General features: G+C 45.3%; 1 protein-coding gene across 44 annotated transcripts in view; it reads right to left on the minus strand.

The window, feature by feature from the left end:
• MADD (MAP kinase activating death domain) overlaps positions 1 to 21,163 on the minus strand; it is a 200,198-nt gene that overhangs the window by 68,529 nt on the left and 110,506 nt on the right. For 28 of the 44 annotated variants that reach the window (XM_063944616.1, XM_063944607.1, XM_063944599.1 and 25 more), the window contains 8 exons: positions 13,955 to 14,058; positions 13,675 to 13,868; positions 13,300 to 13,562; positions 12,183 to 12,331; positions 11,012 to 11,113; positions 10,643 to 10,675; positions 8,766 to 8,825; positions 8,155 to 8,260 (listed from right to left, as the gene is read on the minus strand). In XM_063944616.1, coding sequence (XP_063800686.1) covers positions 8,155 to 8,260; positions 8,766 to 8,825; positions 10,643 to 10,675; positions 11,012 to 11,113; positions 12,183 to 12,331; positions 13,300 to 13,562; positions 13,675 to 13,868; positions 13,955 to 14,058 — 1,011 coding nt within the window. The remainder of the gene's footprint in view (positions 1 to 8,154; positions 8,261 to 8,765; positions 8,826 to 10,642; positions 10,676 to 11,011; positions 11,114 to 12,182; positions 12,332 to 13,299; positions 13,563 to 13,674; positions 13,869 to 13,954; positions 14,059 to 21,163) is intronic. The other 16 variants (XM_063944635.1, XM_063944633.1, XM_063944626.1 and 13 more) reach the window with 3 other exon arrangements.

Here is a 21,163-nt window from a genome sequence, read left to right on the forward strand (position 1 = left end):
TCCGCGGCCGAGGGCGCCGAAATCGAGGCCGGGGATCCAGAGGAGGCCTAGGCCGCAGGGCCGGAAGTCAGCCGGCGCCGTCCCTCGAGTCCCGGAGGCCGCAGTAAACGGTGTCCCGCAGCGCACAGCAGCACAGGGGAGGTATGCAGCCCGGGCAGGCTCACCAGGAGGGTCAGGATGGGTGTTAGGATCTGTTTGTTCGGGGAGCTCCCGAGATCCGCTCCCTACTCCGTTGCTGCCGTGGCCACGCCCCCCCTAGACCTTATTATTTAAAGAGCACACTGCTTAGACCTCCAGAGGAATACCCCTGATCGCAGACCGAAACTTGTTATATTGAAATGCCTTAACTATGTCAACAAAGAGCAGATCTGGTCTGCTTCCCATCTGCACTGGAATCTGTCCTGGGACGGACATAAGCTGCTGATTTTTCAAGACTTTTCTACAGAAGTCACCAGGGCTAGTTAGGGGCAGTACGGATGGTGTAATGGTTAGCATTACTGCCTCACAGCACTGAGGTCATGGGTTCAATTCCCACCATGGCCCTAACTGTGTGGAGTTTGTATATTCTCCCCGTACTTGCGTGGGTTTCCTCCGGGTACTCCGGTTTCCTCCCACAATCCAAAAATATACTGGCAGGTTAATTGGCTCCCAACAAAAATTAACCCTAAGGTGAATGTGTGTGCGTGTACATGCGATAGGGAATATAGATTGTAAGCTCCACTGGGGCAGGGACTGATGTGAATGGCCAATTCTCTGTAAAAGTGCTGCAGAATATGTGTGCGCTATATAAATAACTGGTAATAAATAAATAATAAATAGAAAAAGCATTCTCTCCTGTCTGTCAGTCTCTGATACAAAAAGGCTGCAAGTTTGCTCTATTGTTCCCAGCTCGCCTCCGGATTTACACTGGTGATGGCTTCACTGATTTCACATCTGCCCCTGATGCGGAGAATTATCTACAGGAATTGGATGCATCTTCCCATGCCAAGTCCCTTGCATCCCTGGCTTTAAGTGCTACAGATGGATTATCCTGATCCTATTTTTGGTCCCTGTTTTTGCTACTCTCCTTACAGCGTTCTACACATTTTTATTTTTTCTTTGGAGGCGACTCTACTGACGGTTGTTTCATCTACAGCTGGGTGTCGTTAGGAGCTATTAAGCTGGACACATGGTGGAGCACTTAACACCTGTGCTCAGCGGAAGTTCATGGTTTGCTATTTGGGCAGTATGCATGTCATGCTGCTGTGTTTTGTTTATTCAGTGTACGATATGTATGTTTTTCTCTTCTGTTTGTACTTATCTCCCCCCTGTGCGTCTCTCTCCTTCTGTTCTTCCCTGTCCAATTCCCACAGCCCTATAGGTGGCTGGCAAATATCTGTTCTGGGGCTCCTCTCTATGTAGACCATGATATTGTTTCCTTTTATGTTAGGTCAACTATATGCTTTAATGTGTTCTTATGGCTCAATTTAAATTAGGCACTTGGCACATTGGGGGATTTAAATCCAAATCCCCCATTAAACGTAAAAAAAACTGCTATATCTGAAAAAACTGCACTTAGATATGATTTTGTTGCAAGAGACGCATCTACTCCCCTCAGAAATTGTTAAGCTAAATACCATGGGATGGAAAGTTTTGGCGGCAGCGCCCTTTACTTCAAAAACAAGAGGAGTTATCCTCTTAGTAAAAAAACATCCTTCCTGTCTCTGTGACGTCCACAATTGTAGACCCGGCGGGTCGCTACCTTATTGTAGAGGCACTACTGTATGACGTCCCATATGTTTTGTGCAAAATTTATGCTACCAACCGGTATGATAAGCTGTTTTTCCGTACTATATTGACTCATTTATATCCTTTAAATTTAGCTAATTTGTTTGTTTGCGGTGACTTTAATATGGTGGTTTCCTATGCAATAGATTGTCAGTACCCTGAGCGGCGATCCTCACAGCGGCCTAAATTTTGTATTTCTTATTTTATGACACAATTGATTTTGACGGATGTGTGGAGGGCCAAACACCCAATAGACCGAGACTTCACCTGCCTTTCGGCGGCCCATGGGTCGTTGTCCCGCCTTGATTATATATTCACTACCGATGTCCCCTTTCTGAGGGTATTAGACTCTCACATAGAGCCGATTAGCCTCTCTGACCACGCCTTAGTGTGGATCTCCTTGGCGGCACCTGTAGACAAGGGCTCCTTCAAGCAGTGGAGATTTCCTGCCCATTTAACTTTCTCCCTGAAATTTTGTGACAGGGTTCTTACATCCTGGTTGAACTATGCTCACAACAATGTTGCTCATAATCCTGCACTGTTTTGGCAAGCCTCTAAGGCAGTGATCCGGGGAAATATTATTTTGTTTTTAACAGATAATCTGAAGAAATTTTTAGAGACTTTCAAGTTGACGCAGTCAAGACTTACTGACTCATTCCGTAGATTCAAAGCTGCCCCAACCCCATCTAATAAGCAGAGTTATTTGGAATGTAAAATTCATTTTGACAACGTACTGACGGCTATGGGGGATCGCTATACTTTTAATAAAGGTTGTCAATTTTATAAATATGGCAACAAAACTTGTGGATTGCTGTCCAATCTCTTACGGGGCCCCCACCCGCCTACCCTTATCAAACGTCTACGTAGAGAAGCAAGTGTTTACACCTCCTCTAGTGAACAGGTTATTGAGGAATTACACTAATTTTATACCACTGTATGGGCCTAATCCAGACCTGATCGTAGATGTGCTAAATTTAGCACATCTACGTTCAGTCACACAGACATGCGGGGGGACGCCCAGCACAGGGCTATTCCGCCCCGCAAATCAGGCCCTACCCCCCCCCACCCCTGCACAAGTACAAAAGCATTGCACAGCGGCGATGCTTTTGTACTTTAGAATTAGCTCCCTACCTGCGCAAATAGCTCCCTAACTGCGCAGCTCCTGCACTGGCAGGGAGCTACTCATCGCTGTGAGGGTCGCAGCTGTGTCATGCAGCCACCGCGGCCCACCTCCAGCACGGTCTGGGCAAGCCTGCGTTGCCCAGACCACGCCCCTAAAATAGCGGCCAAGTGCTGCCGGCTTGCCCAGCGAACGCCACTGCCTGTCAATCAGGCAGTGGCGATCGCAGGGCTGAGGCGGCAGTCAGCTGTCTGGCATGCGCCGGTGCACTGCGGTGCCGGTGTATGCTCAGTTCAGACCAGTTCCGATCAGATCTGAATTAGGCCCCATATACTGCCTTGCCCTCTGATACACAGAATAGCGATAATTTTTGGTCAACTATATCCCCACCCAAATTGTCATCCGATTCTACGGCCTCCCTTACAGTTCCCATCACCTTGGAAGAGGTCCCGAGGACTATTACAGGTTTAAAAGTGGGAAAGGCCCCTGGCCCTGACTGGTTTAGCGGAGAAAACTACAGACTTCTTTCTGATAAAATTAGTGAACCCCTTACTAATATGTATAATTATATATTATCTACTCATTCGTTACCCCTTTACTTTAATTCAGCTATTTTGAAAGTTATCCCCAAACCTGGAAAGGATCCCGACTCACCAGCCTCGTATAGGCCCATCTCCCTCCACAATAATGATTACAAAATATTATTAAAGATATTTGCGGAGAGGGTGAAGCTACTTATGCCCTCCCTCATTCATGAGGACCAGACTGGTTTTATTTGGGGGAATCACTCCACTGCTAATATTGAAAGGGTTCTGGGTGCCGCCCAATGGCAGTGCTCCACTAATGCCCCGGGCTTATCAGCTATTATTTCCTTTGATGCTGAGAAGGCATTTGACCTGGTGTCCTTGGACCATTTATTTACTACCCTTCATCGGTTTGGCTTCACTCAGGATTATATACAAATTCTGAATCGCACACTGCCTTGTAATGGCTATATTTCTAATCCTTTTTCTATTTCCCGGGACACCAGGCAGGGCTGTCCGCTCTTACCACTCCTTTTTGCACTTGCCCTTTAGCCGCTGGCCATCGCCCTTCGCAATTCCTCTGTGTTGCGGGGAATCCGGGTTGGTACTGTGGAGTTAAAAGTCGCTCTGTTTGCGGACGACATGCTGCTATTTATGTCTGACCCGGCTTGCTCACTACCAGAGGCTCATTTCAGGTTACAAAATTGATGTGGCCAAATTAGAGTATTTACCCTTATATGGGGACCCTAGTGAGTTCTGTAAACTTCCCTTTCTATCCCATTTACGTTTAGCCACCCCGGTCCTTAAATATTTGGGTAATTATTTCCCTCTGGACATGCACAATTTTTATTCTGTGAATTTTTTTCCCCCGTCCTACAGGCTATCCCCAAATTACTAGCTTCTTGGTCGTCTCTGCTTTTATTTTGATTGGCTACAGTTTCTGTTGTCAAGAGTGTAATATTTTCCAAGATCACATATGTCATGCAAATGCTTCCCATTGCCAACATCTAAACAGGATATCCTCCTTTTACAAACAATTTTCATGAAATTTTTATGGAACAATGGCAAACCTAAGATAGCACTGGCCAAGCTTCGACAGCCTCAGGTAGATGGTTGACTGGATTGGTTACTAGACAGGTCTATCGACACATCTCTACGCTATGCTGCAGGAGGTCCACATCCGAGTTTTCAACAGGGCCTATATTTCTCAATATCAAAGGAGTCATCTCGTAGATGCAGAATCTGGACACTGCCTTAAATGCAAATCACCCAAGGCATCTTTCCACCAAAACTGTTGGCAGTGTCATAAGATTGCTCGATTTTGGAATAACATTGTGGCCTACATTAATAGACTTTTTTCATTGCAGCTTAAACCAGACCCTTTGGCCCTCCTCTGCTTATATTTCCATAACTGGAATCTGGGCCCACATAGTAAATCTATTATGCCGTTACTTGTAATTATTATAACAGCCGCCAGAAAAACTATCCTTTTGCATTGGTTTGATAAGCGTCCAACCTTTCTATCTTCAATGCAACAACTTCTGCTTAAAATATTATATTATGACAGAAGGGCGGCATTCCCTGATGTAGAAAAGGGGGTAATTAAATTCTACAAGAAATGGGGCCCTTTCATTGAATCCCTACCTCCACAAATGCAATCTCAAATACTACAGGCATTTGACTCCACCAGCTGGTTTATGCTGAGACAGCTTTCTTAAAGGATCTGGCTTATATATGGCAATGTATAACATGTACTCCCTCCTCTGATTCTCTTTATTTGTTTGACTGCCTACCAAATCAAGATACTATGTCATTATTGTTCTGATCTACTGTATATCCTACTGGAGATGCCCCACCCGTCCCACATCTTAAATTCTGGAACCTTTGTTCGTACTTTGTCTATTACTTGCCACTGCCCCCCCCCCCTTCCTCCTCCCTCTCGTGTTTTCCTCCCCCCTTGTCTTTCTCTCTGTATGTTCCTCTCACTGTTTGTTGGGTCTTTATATATTTGATTTCTTGGTACGCTCTCAGGGTATTGGAAAGTATTCTTACAATTTTAAGTTGAGCCTGACCTAATGTTCTTTTCCTGTATATATTATGTATGCCACTTTTTATTCTTTACAGGGATGGATGGTCTCTATTTTTGAAATGTGGACTTTATATTTCGATGACCCTCATCATCGGACTTCTTGGCATACGTATTATACACATGTGAGCTACTTGCTTGGTCTGTTGGCCCATATTTTTTCTACTATCAAGACCTGACCCACTGCTCTGTTTTGTATTGATTTTCCTTTTTAGTATTTTGTGATATGTTGTTTGCTGAAAACCCTTAATAAACAGGTCTGTTAAAAAAAAAAAACCAAAGAAATCACATGTATGTAAGTATTCACAGCCTTTGCTCAATACTTTGTTGATGCACCTTTGGAAGCAATTACAGCCTGAAGTCTTTTTGAATATGATGCCACAAGCCTGGCACAACTATCTTTGGCCCATTTCGCCCATTCCTCTTTGCAGCACCTCTCAAGCTCCATCAGGTTGGATGGGAAGCGTTGGTGCACAGCCATTTTCAGATCTCTCCAGATATGTTCAATCGGATTCAAGTATGGGCTCTGGCTGGGCCACTCAAGGACATTCACAGAGTTGTCCTGAAGCCACTTCTTTAATATCTTGGTTGTGTGGTTAGGGTCGTTGTCCTGCTGAAAGATGAACCGTCGCCCCAGTCTGAGGTTCAAGAGCAGGTTTTCATCCAGGATGTCTCTGTACATTGATGCATTCATCTTTCCCTCTATCCTGACTAGTCTCCCAGTTCCTGCCGCTGAAAAACATACCCACAACATAGAAACATAGAATTTGACGGCAGATAAGAACCACTTGGCCCATCTAGTCTGCCCATTTTTTTTTAATTCTTTAGGTAATCGCAACCCTCTTTGAACCTTAATTCTTTGTAAGGATATTCACATGCCTATCCCTAACATGATGCTGCCAACACCATGCTTCACTGTAGGGATTGTATTGGCCTGGTGATGAGCGGTGCCTGGTTTCCTCTAAACATGACGCCTGGCATTTACGCCAAAGAGCTCAATCTTTGTCTCATCAGACCAGAGAATGTTTATCATGGTCTGACAGTCCTTCAGGTGGATTTTGGCAAACTCCAGGCGGGCTGCCATGTGCTTTTTACTAAGAAGTGGCTTCCGCCTGGCCACTCTAACATACAGGCCTGATTGGTGGATTGCTGCAGAGATAGTTGTCCTTTTGGAAGATTCTTCTCTCTCCACAGAGGAATGCTGTAGCTCTGACAGAGTGACCATCGGTTTCTCGGTCACCTCCCAGACTAGGGCCCTTCTCCCCCGATCGCTCCGTTTAGACGGCCGACCAGCTCTAGGAAGAGTCCTGGTGGTTCCGAACTTCTTCCATTTACGGATGATGGAGACACTGTGCTCATTGGGACCTTCAAAGCAGCAGATTTTTTTCTGTACCCTTCCCCAGATTTGTGCCGAGACAATCCTGTCTTGGAGGTCTACAGACAATTCCTTTGACTTCGTGCTTGGTTTGTGCTCAGACATGCACTGTGAAGTGTGGGACCTTATATAGACAGGTGTGTGCCTTTCCAAATCATGTCCAATCAACTGAATTTACCACAGGTGGACTCCAATTAAGCTGTAGGAACATCTCAAGGATGATCAGTGGAAACAGGATGCACCTGAGCTCAATTTTGAGCTTCATGGCAAAGGCTGTGAATACTTATGTACATGTGATTTCTTAGTTTTTTATTTTTAACAGATTTGCAAAAACTTCAAAAAAAAAAAAAACTATTTTCATGTTGTAATTATAGGGTATTGTGTGTAGAATTTTGAGGAGAAAATGAATTTATTCCATTTTGGAATGAGGCTGTAACATAACAAAATGTGGAAAAAGCGAAGTGCTGTGAATACTTTCTGGATGCACTCTGTTTCACCACGTGTGACCACAATCACGCTCCCCACACGTGGGCAAGGTGGCTTACTCCACTACCACTGCGCTCACCACAGGGTACCATTCCCAATCTTAGTCCACGTGGATAGTAAATAAAGCAAACGTTGGGAAAACATGTAAAACCATGTGTGTTGACCATCGTCCTTCCGACCTTTTGTATCTGTCTAATTTAATGCATGTCGACTTTTCATCTGTCAACCTAATGCAAGTCGGCCACATGGTATCGACCTAGACACTATTGACCTTTCACCCGGATAACATTTCTGCCATGAAGTGAAGCCAGCTCCTCACCTCAGGCAGTATGATGTAGGAAGCTGCGGGAGCCTTTAAACGTTCTCTAGCACACCTCACTCAACACACTTCTCGTTCACATACTGATCAAGCACCGGCCCTACATTGTACACATAGGCACACTGTGAACTGGGGTGACATGTATGGGCAGCTTTCATCTATTCACTGCTTTCAGCTTGTCCTGTCCTGGGCTTGTCAATCTTATATTTTTACAATAAGAACACACGCTCACTTACAAATAACAGAACTTTGCGTGAAAAAACACTGCGGCTGCTGCATCGCCGCACTTCACCTACAGATTCAGGCTTAGTCGCACACAGATATACAGGTGTGGCATACCATCAGTGCAGTCTCACGGAGTGGTTCTGCCGCATCTGATTGCGACTAAGACACACAATCAAGCAAGAAACATACTCGGAGCAAGCAGAGTCGCATGGGAACATCTGTATAAACAAATAGGTAAAAACTTTAACTTACCCGGAATTGTTTGCTTTGCCCTGAGGGGAAGGAAATTCCCTCTTTACGGTCGGACTGTGCTTTATTACGGAAGATTTCTGGTCTACAAGTGCACGCCTGTTGCTGGCTATGAGGGAACGGGTGGAGGAAAAACAACATTACGCAAAGTTCAACAAAACACAGGTACGGGATGGTGGAAATTAGGAAGAGAATGACAGTGAGAGAAGTACAAACAAAAACAAAGAAAACAGATTGACTAAAAGGTGAATTTGCGAGTTTGCCAGCAAATACATACAGATACCATCACCCTCATTAAGGCGAGGTCATCAGAATTATAATGGTCTGTTTAAAATTCACCACTCAGTTATAAAAAAAATTTAAAAATGAAAGTTTTTTGAGAAGAGTAATTACGGAAAATGGGATCAGGGGGTTTCCAGCAACCCGTGACCTGTGGAAAACATGGAGGCCAGAGATTGGCATCACATAACCAAAGTGACAAGAACTAGAACAGAACCACAACAAGTGATAGCACAAGGCACTACGTGACAGATGGTGACCGATGACAATATGGTAGTATGGCAGAGAAGATGCTGGGAATATTAACATGCAGAACTCATGCTACAGGCACCCACCTTCTGCAGGGGCTGGCCCGGAGTCTGCAATAATCTCCATTATAGTATTAAGCCCAAATACTGGGACAAAAAATGCAAGGTTAGTGGCAACCAATCAATCAGTCAAAGAGCTAGAACTCTAAATTGCTTATCTCCGATGGGAATCCATGCAAAAACAGACCTTGTTACCAGCCCCACAGATAAACTTACAGACTAAACACTAACAAGTTTACATGATATAACCGTATCATCAGTCATTACCCACCCATCGTTAGCCTATCAGTTATGGGCGCCAACACCCCACATCATCATCATCTACTCCACCTAGTTAGCCCCATGACAAGTTCCAAGCTATAGATCCCTCATCTTCTCTCCTGGACAAGTTGATACTTTCAGCATGTGTGGACACTTACTGTTCAGAATTTTAAACGCGGTCCCACAAGGCCAAAGGGCTGGGGGGTTGGGGGTGGAAAAGTCTGCCCAAGAACCCAAATAATGGAATGGTTAATGAAATGGCTGATTCTAGCCTAGCAACTTAAGCACTCCGCGTGTCTCTGGGAAAATGAGCTGATAGAATATACAGAGTCTCCCGTATCGGAAATGCTTGGGACCAGAAGTATTTTGTATTTATTTGTATTTTGGAATATTTGCATACCATAAATGAGACATCTTGGGGATGGGACACAAGTCTAAAAACAGAATGCATTTTTGCTGCATATACACCTTAGCCTGAAGGTAATTTTATACAATATTTTTAATAATTTGGTGCATTGAACCATCACAAAGTAAAAGTGTCAATATCTCAGTCGCACTCCAAAAATGTTGGATTTTGGAATATTTTGGATATTGGCTTTTCGGATACGGTAGACTCAACCTGTACACACCAAGTGTAACGCCAGTAGTTATGAGAACATAAACATTAGTATGAAAATACAGAACTGCTGCGCTACTAATTACTGGCTGGATATGGTTCTTGTACACTCTATCAACATGGTTCCGTGGCACACTACTTATCAGCGTCATGGTCCGCTCTTAAATACTTCTGAAAAATCTAAGTTGCAAAACTGTAATACTAAAACTGCTAATGGGGAAAGCATAACATGGTCTATGAACGCTCGTGTCAGGGACAATCGGCTAAGACAGAAGGAGTTGGGTATGTTTTAACCTGGCCGCAGAATGCCGGTGGGGGTGAGCGCAACAAGGCCCCTTGCGGGCTGGGTGGCAAGCTAGCCACAGGTTCTACTCCCACTCTATGGGTGTCGTGGACACCCACGAGTGGGAATAGTCCCTTTTAGTTGGCATGTCGACTGTCGGGATAGTCTGGCTTCGGGATGTGGGGGGAGGTAGTGTGACCAGCGGTATCATAACTATATCCCGACAGAAGATGTCTAGTAGGCAGCAGAGGGCAGAGGCTAAGGAAAATTCATTTTAGTGCTAAAGGGGAGATGTATCAAACACTGTAGAGAGATAAAGTGTAAAACTTGCCTAAGCACCCAATCAACTTCCAAGACGTGATGCATCTTCCGCTGCTCCTCCTCCTGATCTTGAAAGGATAATCTATACCTATGCTGCCATGTCCAAATGTCATGTCGGTTGACTGAAAAGGGCGCCCTTATGTGGAACCTCTAGTAAAACATATTCGTACAGTAAAAAAAATATATATTTAAACTAAAGGGGAAACCTGTTTGCCTGGCCTATTTTGATTGCATAATGCAAAAAAAGACTACAAGAAGCTCACTGCCACTCTGCAAGCCAAATAAACTGACGTGACCTATATGGCCTTGAAAACCACTGCAGCATCACACACTTTGCAAGCACACAGTGTAAAACACCCACAAATGTTTAGCACATCTGGGATCACCCATTACAGCCAGAGATCACCCGCAGTTTATACTAACCTTTTCCCAACTCCCCTGCCACTTCCTGCTGACCTTTCATCCCAAGTGGGAGGAGCATGCAGCAATAAGTAAAAAAAATAAAAATTCAAAATAAACAAAAAAAAAAGCATGGCAAACCAATTCAATTGATCACAGGCATAACACGGGTCTAAAAAGCTGGGGAAGCAAAATGGATACGATGGAGTGGTTTATGGTATATGTACATACATAACAATCAGCCAAATTCCGACAACCGTATGTATCAATGTGACCCTTACCTTCGCATGCAGAAGACCTGCTTTACCCATGTCTAGTCTCTCCTGCGCTTACCTTTCAAGCTGGAACATGGAATACTTCACTATACTTCTCCTACGCTAAAGGATCACTTACCTTTCAAGCTGGGAAACGGAGTTGCCTTATCTCGTCCACCCTTGTTTGGAAGCGTCAAGCTTGACAAACTGAAGCTACTACTATGACTTTTGTACAGATTGCCTGTAAAGGGAGATAGGTTTCATCGTAAAGTGAGGAATGTGAATGAGGTACGTATGTTAATGCTACAACTGTTCACATTACCAGGAATCATCTAGCACAGTTCTACTATAACAGGGACTAGAGGGCAGGCTGATCCTTGTAGTGACATTTTGGAGGATCCTGGGGTGTGTCCAGGTAAGTTACCTCTCAATTTAGAAATACATAAAAATATATGACCCAATAATGGTGCTATTATTATGTAGTGTAGGGACCACCAGAACAGAGATGCCTTGCTGTGCCTGGAGGCTTACAATTATTTGCAAATATATGTAACTGAGATCTCTGCATTACTATTATCATGCAGGATGTAAGTCACTTTTGCTGGCCTATTCAGAGTCTGCTGGGGGGAAGTCTGTGTTTTCTTGTCATTATTGCACTGTATAAGTCCTATTTTGCTAAATGCATTGCTTTAGCTATGGTAGTCACCTGTTTTATTTTAAAATCAAGGTTATTATAACAACCAAAAGTTGTTAATTTTTGGGTCAACAGCAAAAGAAATCAATCAGACCTAGTCAGATGAAAAAGGGAAATTGTCCAATTTTGTACATGTGAGGTCCCTTGAACAATCATCACGCGATGGCCCAATTATCACAATGATGAAAAACATCCACACAAAAAAGATTGACCCGGGGTGATATGTTCAATTTGGCTTCACACATTCAGCCAAACTGTATAATAATAGCTGTGCAAAGTGTCAGAGTCAAACTATGACTGACCAGCCTATTTGTTGGATTGCAAGATGAAGATCTACAGAAGTAATTGTGTAGAACGCAGAATACCAAAGTCTGCTACAGATAGGAGTTTAATCGTTTGGTGTCACAGAAGCGCAACAAGCAAAACAGGCTTGTGCACATATCACACGTGTACATACATACATAGGATACAAGACAGATTCAAATAGTAAAACCTGGTTTTGGCGCAGAACACAAAAAGGTAAAAAGATCTCTCTCTAGATAGTGCATAATAAAGCAATGATGCATAAACTGGCACACTCCTGTTATTTCCCACCCGCACACAGCCTAACACTCACTAGCAAAAGACATGATGCCTCCGAAACCCTCGTTATTGCTGCTGTTATTGGACACGGTTGAGGTAGGGGAGCTGCCTCGAGAATCCGTTTCTGCATCAGAATCACTTGCCAATTTCAGACTATTAGGTCGAAGCAGAGGCTTCTGGGAACTGAGAAGGAAAGAGGTAATTAAATAAAGTTAAAAAGGAAGTCTGGTAGAGAGAGGTACTGTATATAGAGGTAAGTAATCGTGAAGTTAGAATTATTTTCTACATTTAATGCCACCTCCTGAAAAGCCAGTTTACAGTGGACAATAAACGAGAAGTTTATGACAGACAATATTAGAATAAAATTTCCTACTGAGGAAACACATTAATGTAATGTGCCCACTGCACCCATTAGGTAGACCTAATGCCACATATTTCATAGGGGATGTAGTTATGTGACTGCCGGTCACAATACCTCCCACTGCATCCCGAACACTTATAATCTGACAGAAAGGGACTATTCCCCCCCCCCCACACACACCAAAATCCTGCGTCCAGGATCCCGGTGTCGGGATGCTGAACCCCGGGATTACGGCCGCTGGTAACACATACCCAACCCTTTAATATCATGGTAAGGCCATTTCTCACTACCATAACATATAATGTATATGAAATACATTCTATCAATGTATGTCAGCTGATATAAAGCACATGGTGAATTCTGTATCCATGACAAACATCAAAATAATTTGCTCAGTGCAGTTAGCAAAGGACAAACGTTCATAACCTGGGTGCACCTCTGAAACTAGCTTTGCATAGGACTGGTTATACATCTCAGTTCATGCATGTTAAATGGGTCTAAGTAAGTAAGAAAGGAAAGCATATGAAATACACCATGAGGTAGATGTATCAATTCTTGGAGAGAGATAAAGTACTACCCAATCAGCTCCTGTCATTTTTTTTCAAACACAGCCTGTAAAATGACAAGAGCTGATTGGCTGGCACTGACTACTGCTTTCTGACTGGTCTTGCTGAAGAAAATAAGAAAACTCCAAAGAACAGTGTCATTTATACTCAGCAAATACATCGGCCTGGACTCCAATTATAGGACACCCTTCCCCTTAGTGGTGTGAATAGGTAAGGCTCCCCACCGTGTGCCGTTAACGGTTTGGTTAAAAACTGGGGTATAACTCTCTCCGCGATCTTCGTTTTCCTCATCTGGTGGAAATCCGTACTGTGGCTCAAAGTAGGGATTGTCGTACTCGCGCCTTCGTGTTTCCCCACCAACCACAGACGCCTCACTCTCACGCCGTTCCATCCCCAGGCGGGTGAACGTGGGCGCCAGAACAGGAAGGTGATTCTGCAATACTCCCAACACTTTTTCGTCTGGTTCGGTGGAGTCAGCAGATTCTTGCTGAAATAATTGACGCAAACAGTTGACATTGTATGGCAGAAAGTCGCTGTTCATAGATTAGGGATACAGTAATCTGGAGAGGCGTATTACCCATGAAGCTTTCCCCACTCACTGTGTTAGTTCCATGGATGACTGTGCTTGGGCTGCTGCTGGCTGTGGTACTTGAACCTGAACGTGGCTGATTGTTATCAGGGGAGTTCTCGCTGTCAGGACCCGTTTCCACCACCTCTCCCGAGTACTCTTGGAAGTCATCAAACTCTACCTCACTGGCATCTCCCAGCGCGGCGTGCGTCAGGGGGTCCACATCTGCGGAGGACAGGCAGCGTGACACCATTAAACCCACAACACACTCCAGGTCCAGGTCACTCAGGTCCAGCTTCAGGTGTACTTACTTGGCGTGTCACCGTTTATATCACACTTTATCATTTCACTGACAAAGTCCCCAAGGGAAGAATACGAGGAGCTGGAGTCGTCGTACTCCACACTGTCACTGCCGCTGCAAAACAAAGACAAGACAAATTGCAGAGCATTTAATTTACTTACTGTTCATTTAATTAATTGATGTCTATAAGTATGTCAGCTATTTTACTGTTGCTCTAAAGGTTTAATAATCGCATATGTTTCTGAGCATAATAAAATTCACATCTACAAAAACTAACTGCAAATTATGAAGCGCTCTTCAGTATATACAGATATTACGTCTAGAAGTGGAGAGGAAATATTACAGGGATGGTAGAACTTTCTACATATGTCGCTGAGAATGTGGCAGGCCCTGCAGTGTAGTAGTTCTAGTAGGAGGTCCCAGCAAGGTCAGTGCTCAGGCTCAGCATCAGGATAGAATTAGCAAGAATTAGTTCAAGCCCAACAACAGGAAGGACCCAGCAAAGTCAATGCTCAGGCCTAGCAGCAGGATGGACCCAGCAAGGCCAGTGTTCTGGCCCAGTTGCAGGATGGACACAGCAAGGCCAGTGCTCAGGCCCAGCAGCAGGATGGACCCAGTTGGGGCAGTGCTCAGGCACAGCAGCAGGAAGGACCCAGCAAGGCCAGTGCTCAGGCCCAGCAGCAGGATGAAACCAGCATGGCCAGGGTTCAGATCCAGCTACAGGATGGACACAGTAAGGCCAGTGCTCAGGCCGAGCAGCAGGATGGACCCAGTTAGGTCAGTGCTGAGGCCCAGCAACAGGATGGACCCAGTAAGGTCAGTGCTGAGGCCCAGCAGCAGGATGGACTCCGTTAGGTCAGTGCTGAAGTTCAGCAGCAGGATGTACCCAGAAAGGTCAGTGCTGAGGCCCAGCAGCAGGATGGACCTAGCAAGGTCAGGGTTCGGGCCCAGCAGGATGGACCTAGCAAGGTCAGGGTTCGGGCCCAGCAGGATGGCCCAGAAATAGGACCAACAGTGGGCACTCCGGACAACTTAGCAGCACCAGCACAAAAAAGGAGTTACTGTATGGTAGACTTACCATTGTTAACGCTCTTTCTGCGAGGTACATTGGTTCCACAGGAAAACATCGGGGTGTAGAGTGGATCTTGACCCAGAGGCACCTCAGGCTAAAGCTTTAGGCTGACCCAGGATGAATTGGGGCCTCCCCTATAAACCCCGCCTACAGGCACTGAGAGCTCAGTTTTGTTAACCAGTCTAATGCAGGAGCAGGCAAAAGAGAAGGCAGATGTTAGCCACATAGAACCACATTCTCACGACATGAGAAGGTACCAGCGGCTAATGCCATACAAACCCATAGAAGCAAGGTTTGTCAGTGTGGGCGTCCTATAGAACCAATGTATCTCGCAGAAAGAGTTAACAATGGTAAGTCAACCATAACTCTCCTTTTCTGCAGCAGGATACATTGGTTCCCACAGGAAAACATCGGGGATGTCCTAAAGCAGTTCCTCAAGGGAGGGGACGCACCTTAGCAGGTATGAGAACCCAGCGTCCGAAGGAAGCCTCCTGGGAGGCAGAAATCTCAAAGGCATAAAACCTAATAAACGTATTCACTGAGGACTAAGTAGCCGCCTTACACATTGTTCTGCGGATGCGCCATGGCGGGCCACCCAAGAAGGTCCAACAGACCAAGTAGAATGGGCTTTAATAGCAGCAGGAACAGGGAGTCCAGCCTACGCATAAGCTTGTGCATCACCATTCTAATCCATCTGGCCAAGGTTTGCTTATTCGCAGGCCAGCCACTTTTGTGGAAACCAAACAGTAGAAAAAAGGGAATCTGACCTCCTGCTAGAGGCAGTCCTCTCCATATAAATACTTAGAACCTTCACCACATCCAAAGAACACTTTTTGGAAAACAAGTCTGAAGAGATAAAGGCTGGAAAACACAATCTCTTGGTTAAGGTGAAAAGATGAAACCACCTTAAGCAAATAACCCGGTCGAGTTTGTAGAACTGCTCGGTCACTGTGAAAAATCAAATAGGGTGGACGACAGGACAAGGCGCCTAAGTCTGACACCCATCTTGCCGAGGCAATAGGCCAGCAAGAACAGGACCTTGGCCGTGAGCCATTAAAGGTCCGCCAACTAAAGAGGTTCATTGGAGACTCTTGCAGGGCAGTCAATCCCATGAAGCCACAGAAGGGACATAGGAAGGCTGAATCCTAAGTACGCCATGGGTGAAAGTATGACTGTCACGTATAGATGCAATTTTTCCCTGAAACCATACGACAAGACAGATAAGTAAACCATGAGGGAGGCTAGACAGAGACCTAAGTCAAAGCCTCGTTGCAGAAAAGCCAGATTCTGGAAGTTCTGAACGTAGAGGCATCATAATTCTTATCAGCACACTAGGTGACGTAAGAATTCCAGACCTTGTATTAAACCTGAGCATATGCCAGTTTGCGGGCCTCATATAGTTCGGATACCCGCATCAGAAATCCTTTGGCCCTCAGCAGTGATGCTTCAAGAGCCACGCCGTCAAGACCAATTTGGCCAGGTCTGGGTAGAGACAACGACCCTGCGAGGAGGTCTGGGTGCTGAAGAAGTAGAAGGTGGTGCTTCGTCGATAGACCCTGCAGGTATGAGAACCATTGCCGTCGAGGCCACGCTGGAGCAACTAGAAGAAGTATTCCTCCTTCTTGATTGAACTTCTGTAGTACCCACCCTGGGCAGGAGACACTGGAGGTAACACGTAGGGCAGCCGAAAGTTCCACGGAACCGCTAGGGCGTCCATGAACGCTGCTTGAGGATCCCTGGTCCTTAATCCGAAGACCGGAACCTTGTGATTGTGTTGAGACGCCATGAGGTCTACGTAAGTTAGACACCACCTGTCCACTAGGAGTTCGAAAGACTTCTGGATGAAGACTCCACAGTCCAGGACACCCGGAATGAACACTGCCGATATGGCTGGCAGATGGCGTTCCACCCAACAAAGGATTTTTGACACTTCCATCATTGCCATGTGGCCTCGAGGGCCGCCCTGATGGTTTATGTATGCCACCGTAGTGGCGTTGTCTGATCGTACTTGAACAGTTCTGTACTAGAGGTAGGGCAAGAAGTATATTGAATACTGCCCTCAGCACTAGAATATTTATTGGAAGGAGTGATTCCTCCTTGAGCCAAAGACCTTGAAAAGAGTGTTGCTTCAACACCGCACCCCATCCCCTCAGACAGGCGTTCTTTGTCAGCAGAACCCAGTCGGGACCCAGAAGGGACGGCCCCTGCTCTTGCTGGTCCTGGATTCAGCAGGTCAGCACAGGCGAACCTCCAGAGTCAAAGAGATCATGTGAAATCTGACCCAATGAGGCAGGCCGTCCCACTTGGTCAGGAATGAAATAGAGAGTACTCTACCATGTCGAAGGCCGATACCATCAGGCCAAGTACTTGCATCACAGAGTGTATAGACACTCTAGGACAACTGAGGAAGCATCTTATCCTGTTCTGAATCTTCAGGACTTTTTCTGGAGACAGAACCAGTCTTCTGACTGTGTGTGTCCAGGAGTGCCCCCCAGGTGCACCATGCTCTGAGCTGGGACCAGCGAGAACTTCTTCCATTTGATAAGCCACTCGTGGGCTTGCAGGAATGTTACCTTCAGTTGCAGATGACAGAGGAGGACTTCCTGGGAATTTGCCAGTATCATCAGGTCGTCTAGATACGGCAGGATGCTGACTCCCTGGCGATGGAGATGAGCCATCATAATAGCCATGACCTTGTGAAGATCCGAGGATCCGTAGCCAGTCCAAATGGCAGAGCCTGGAATTGGAATGGAGGTTGCCATTAGCAAACCGCAGAACCTGCTGATGCAATATGGCAACAGGTATATGCAGGTATACATCCTGTATATCCAAGGATACCATATAGTCTCCGAGTTCCCTAGCCAGTACAATGGCTCAGTGTTTCCATATGAAACCTGGAGACTCTCACAAACTTGTTCAAAGATTTGAGATTTAGCATAGGCCGGAAGGACGCACTGAGTTTCGGGACAGAAACAGGGTCGAATAATAATAACCTCTACTTCTCTGGGACTGAGGTACCGGCACAATCACTCCTGCGCTCAGGAGGGAACTCACCACAGTTTGTAGAGTTTTCACCTTTAATGGATCCGAAGGGAGGGCCGTAGTACAAATCTGGCGAGGGAGACGTCTCTTGAACGAGACAGAGTACCCGTGAGAGACAACTTCCAGTACCCATGCATCTGAAGTGGTCTTTAACCAGATCTGGGTGAACTGTAGAAGCCGGCCTCCCACCCCGGGATCCCCCAGAGGGAGGCCCGTCATGTCATGCAGCAGGCTTGTCATGTTTTGAAGCAGGCTGACGGGCTGGCCAGGATTGTTTTGCTGTGGGATTTGTGGTTGGTTCTGGGAGCACGAGATTATATTATATATATATATATATATATATATATATATATATATATATATATATATATATACACACACACACACACACACACACACACACACACACACATACAGTGGGGATTGAAAGTTTGGGCACCCCAGGCAAAAATTAATTTTAATGTGCAAAAAGAAGCCAAGGAAAGATGGAAAAATCTCCAAAAGGCATCAAATTACAGATTAGACATTTTTATAACATGTCAAAAAAAGTTTGATTTTATTTCCATCATTTACACTTTCAAAAGAACAGAAAACAAAAAATGGCATCTGCAAAAGTTTGGGCACCCTGCAGAGTTAATACCTTGTACTGCCCCCTTTGGCAAGTATCACAGCTTGTAAACGCTTTTTGTAGCCAGCCAAGAGTCTTTCAATTCTTGTTTGAGGTATCTTCGCCCATTCTTCCTTATAAAAGTCTTCCAGTTCTTTGAGATTCCTGGACGCACTGCTCTTTTAAGGTCTATCCATAGATTTTCAATTATGTTGAGGTCAGGAGATTGTGAAGGCCATGGCAAAACCTTCAGTTTATGCCTCTTGATGTAATCCACCGTGGATTTTGAGGTGTGTTTAGGATAATTATCCATTTGTAGAAGCCAGCCTCTTTGTAGAAGCCAGCCTCTCTTTAACTTCAGCTTTTTCACAGATGGCAGCAAGTTAGCGTCCAAAATTTGCTGGAATCTTATTGAATCCATTTTTCCTTCTACTCGTGAAATGTTCCCTGTGCCACTGGCTGCAATACAACCCCAAAGCATGATTGATCCACCCCCATGCTTAACAGTTGGACAGAGGTTCTTTTCATTAAATTCTGTGCCCTTCCTTCTCCAAACGTACCTTTGCTCATTCCGGCCAAAAAGTTCTATTTTAACCTCATCGGTCCACAGAACTTTGGGGGTAATTCCAAGTTGATCGCAGCAGGAAATTTTTTAGCAGTTGGGCAAAACCATGTGCACTGCAGGGGGGGCAGATATAACATTTGCAGAGAGAGTTAGATTTGGGTGTGGTGAGTTCAATCTGCAATCTAAATTGCAGTGTAAAAATAAAGCAGCCAGTATTTACCCTGCACAGAAACAAAATAACCCACCCAAATCTTACTCTCTCTGCACATGTTATATCTGCCCCCCCCCCTTCAGTGCACATGGTTTTGCCCAACTACTAAAAAATTTCCTGCTGCGATCAACTTGGAATTACCCCCTTTATTCCAAAATGCATCAGGCTTGTCTATATGTTCATTTGCAAACTTCAAACGCTGATTTTTGTGGTGAGGACGTAGAAGAGGTTTTCTTCTGATTATGGAAGATGAAGACCCTATTTGTACAAGTATCTCTTTACAGTGGAATAGTGTACCACAACTCCAGTGTCTGCCAGATCTTCCTGGAGGGATCGTGCAGTCAAACGTGGATTTTGACTTGCTTTTCTCACAATCCTGCGAGCTGTTCTGTCTGATATTTTTCTTGGTCTTCCAGATCTTGCTTTAACTTCCACTGTTCCTGATGACTGCCATTTCTTAATTACATTCCAAACAGAGGATATGGGCATCTGATAACGCTTTGCCATCTTCTTATAGCCTTCTCCTGCTTTGTGAGCGTCAACTATTCTCAGTTTCAGTGTTCTACACAACTGCTTAGAGGAACCCATGGTGCTGATTGTTGGAGCAAGGTCAGATGAGTCTGAGCTTTTAAAACCTTTGAGATTGACATCACCTGGTCTTTCCAGACGATGATTGAGAACAATCCATGACACTGCCAGGTCTCAGCTGTCCAAAGGGGGCAGTACAAGGTATTAACTCTGCAGGGTGCCCAAACTTTTACAGATGCCATTTTTTGTTTTCTGTTCTTTTGATAGTGTAAATGATGGAAATAAAATCAAACTTTTTTTGACATGTTATAAGAATGTCTAATCTGTAATTTGATGCCTTTTGGAGATTTTTCCATCTTTCCTTGGCTTCTTTTTGCACATTAAAATTAATTTTTGCCTGGGGTGCCCAAACTATCAGAATACTCGCACATTATATTCTGTAACAGGTACACTCTTTCTTACCTAACGCTGTCTGTATAGAGACATGTAGAATACTCATGTGTTTGTAAAGTCCCAGCGCTGTATGCAGGCGGTTTTACAAGGGAGACCTTGCCCTGCAATCCCAGAGACCAGTAGCAACTATACTCAGAAGATGGTGCCCAGCATCTCTGTCAGGGAATGAGGGAGAGTGTGAGACAGGTCCAGGATGGGAAATCTATGTGGAGATGGCGCCCTGGGCCGGGGGAAGAGCTACAGATCAAGTGCAGATTCCCCTATGCTTGACTTCCACCACCGGTACTACAGAGCCTTATTAAATGGGGCGTTAGTACACCCGGCCTGTACTCTTACACCCTGGTGGTCTAGTGGGGTCCCTTCTCGGTGACAGTGTCCACGCCAGCGCCGCAACCCATCAGACGGAACGCGATTTAATGGTGGGTTCCGCCTGGGGGACCCTCTTACCTCCTCCCCATAGCAGCCACGCGATCCAGGAGAGCGGTCTGCGACTGTGTGTCTAAGCCAGAGCGTCTCCGCCGCAAATACCCGGGAACAGGCCGCAGGAGTATGCGACGCCACCTGGGAGGTGATGGAGCTGCAGCGCTGAAGTGTCACCCTGACATACAGTGCTGACAGCCCAGTTGAAGAAACCTTCTTAAAAAGCTTTTTCAGGGCTGCCCAGTGCAGCCCTCCTGTTAGGTGACCTGCTGCTGCAGGCACCAACTCAAAACTGAGCTCTCAGTGCCTGGAGCCGGGATT

This window comes from Pseudophryne corroboree, chromosome 11 (assembly GCF_028390025.1).
Source record: "Pseudophryne corroboree isolate aPseCor3 chromosome 11, aPseCor3.hap2, whole genome shotgun sequence".
NCBI classification, from domain to species: Eukaryota; Metazoa; Chordata; class Amphibia; order Anura; family Myobatrachidae; genus Pseudophryne; species Pseudophryne corroboree.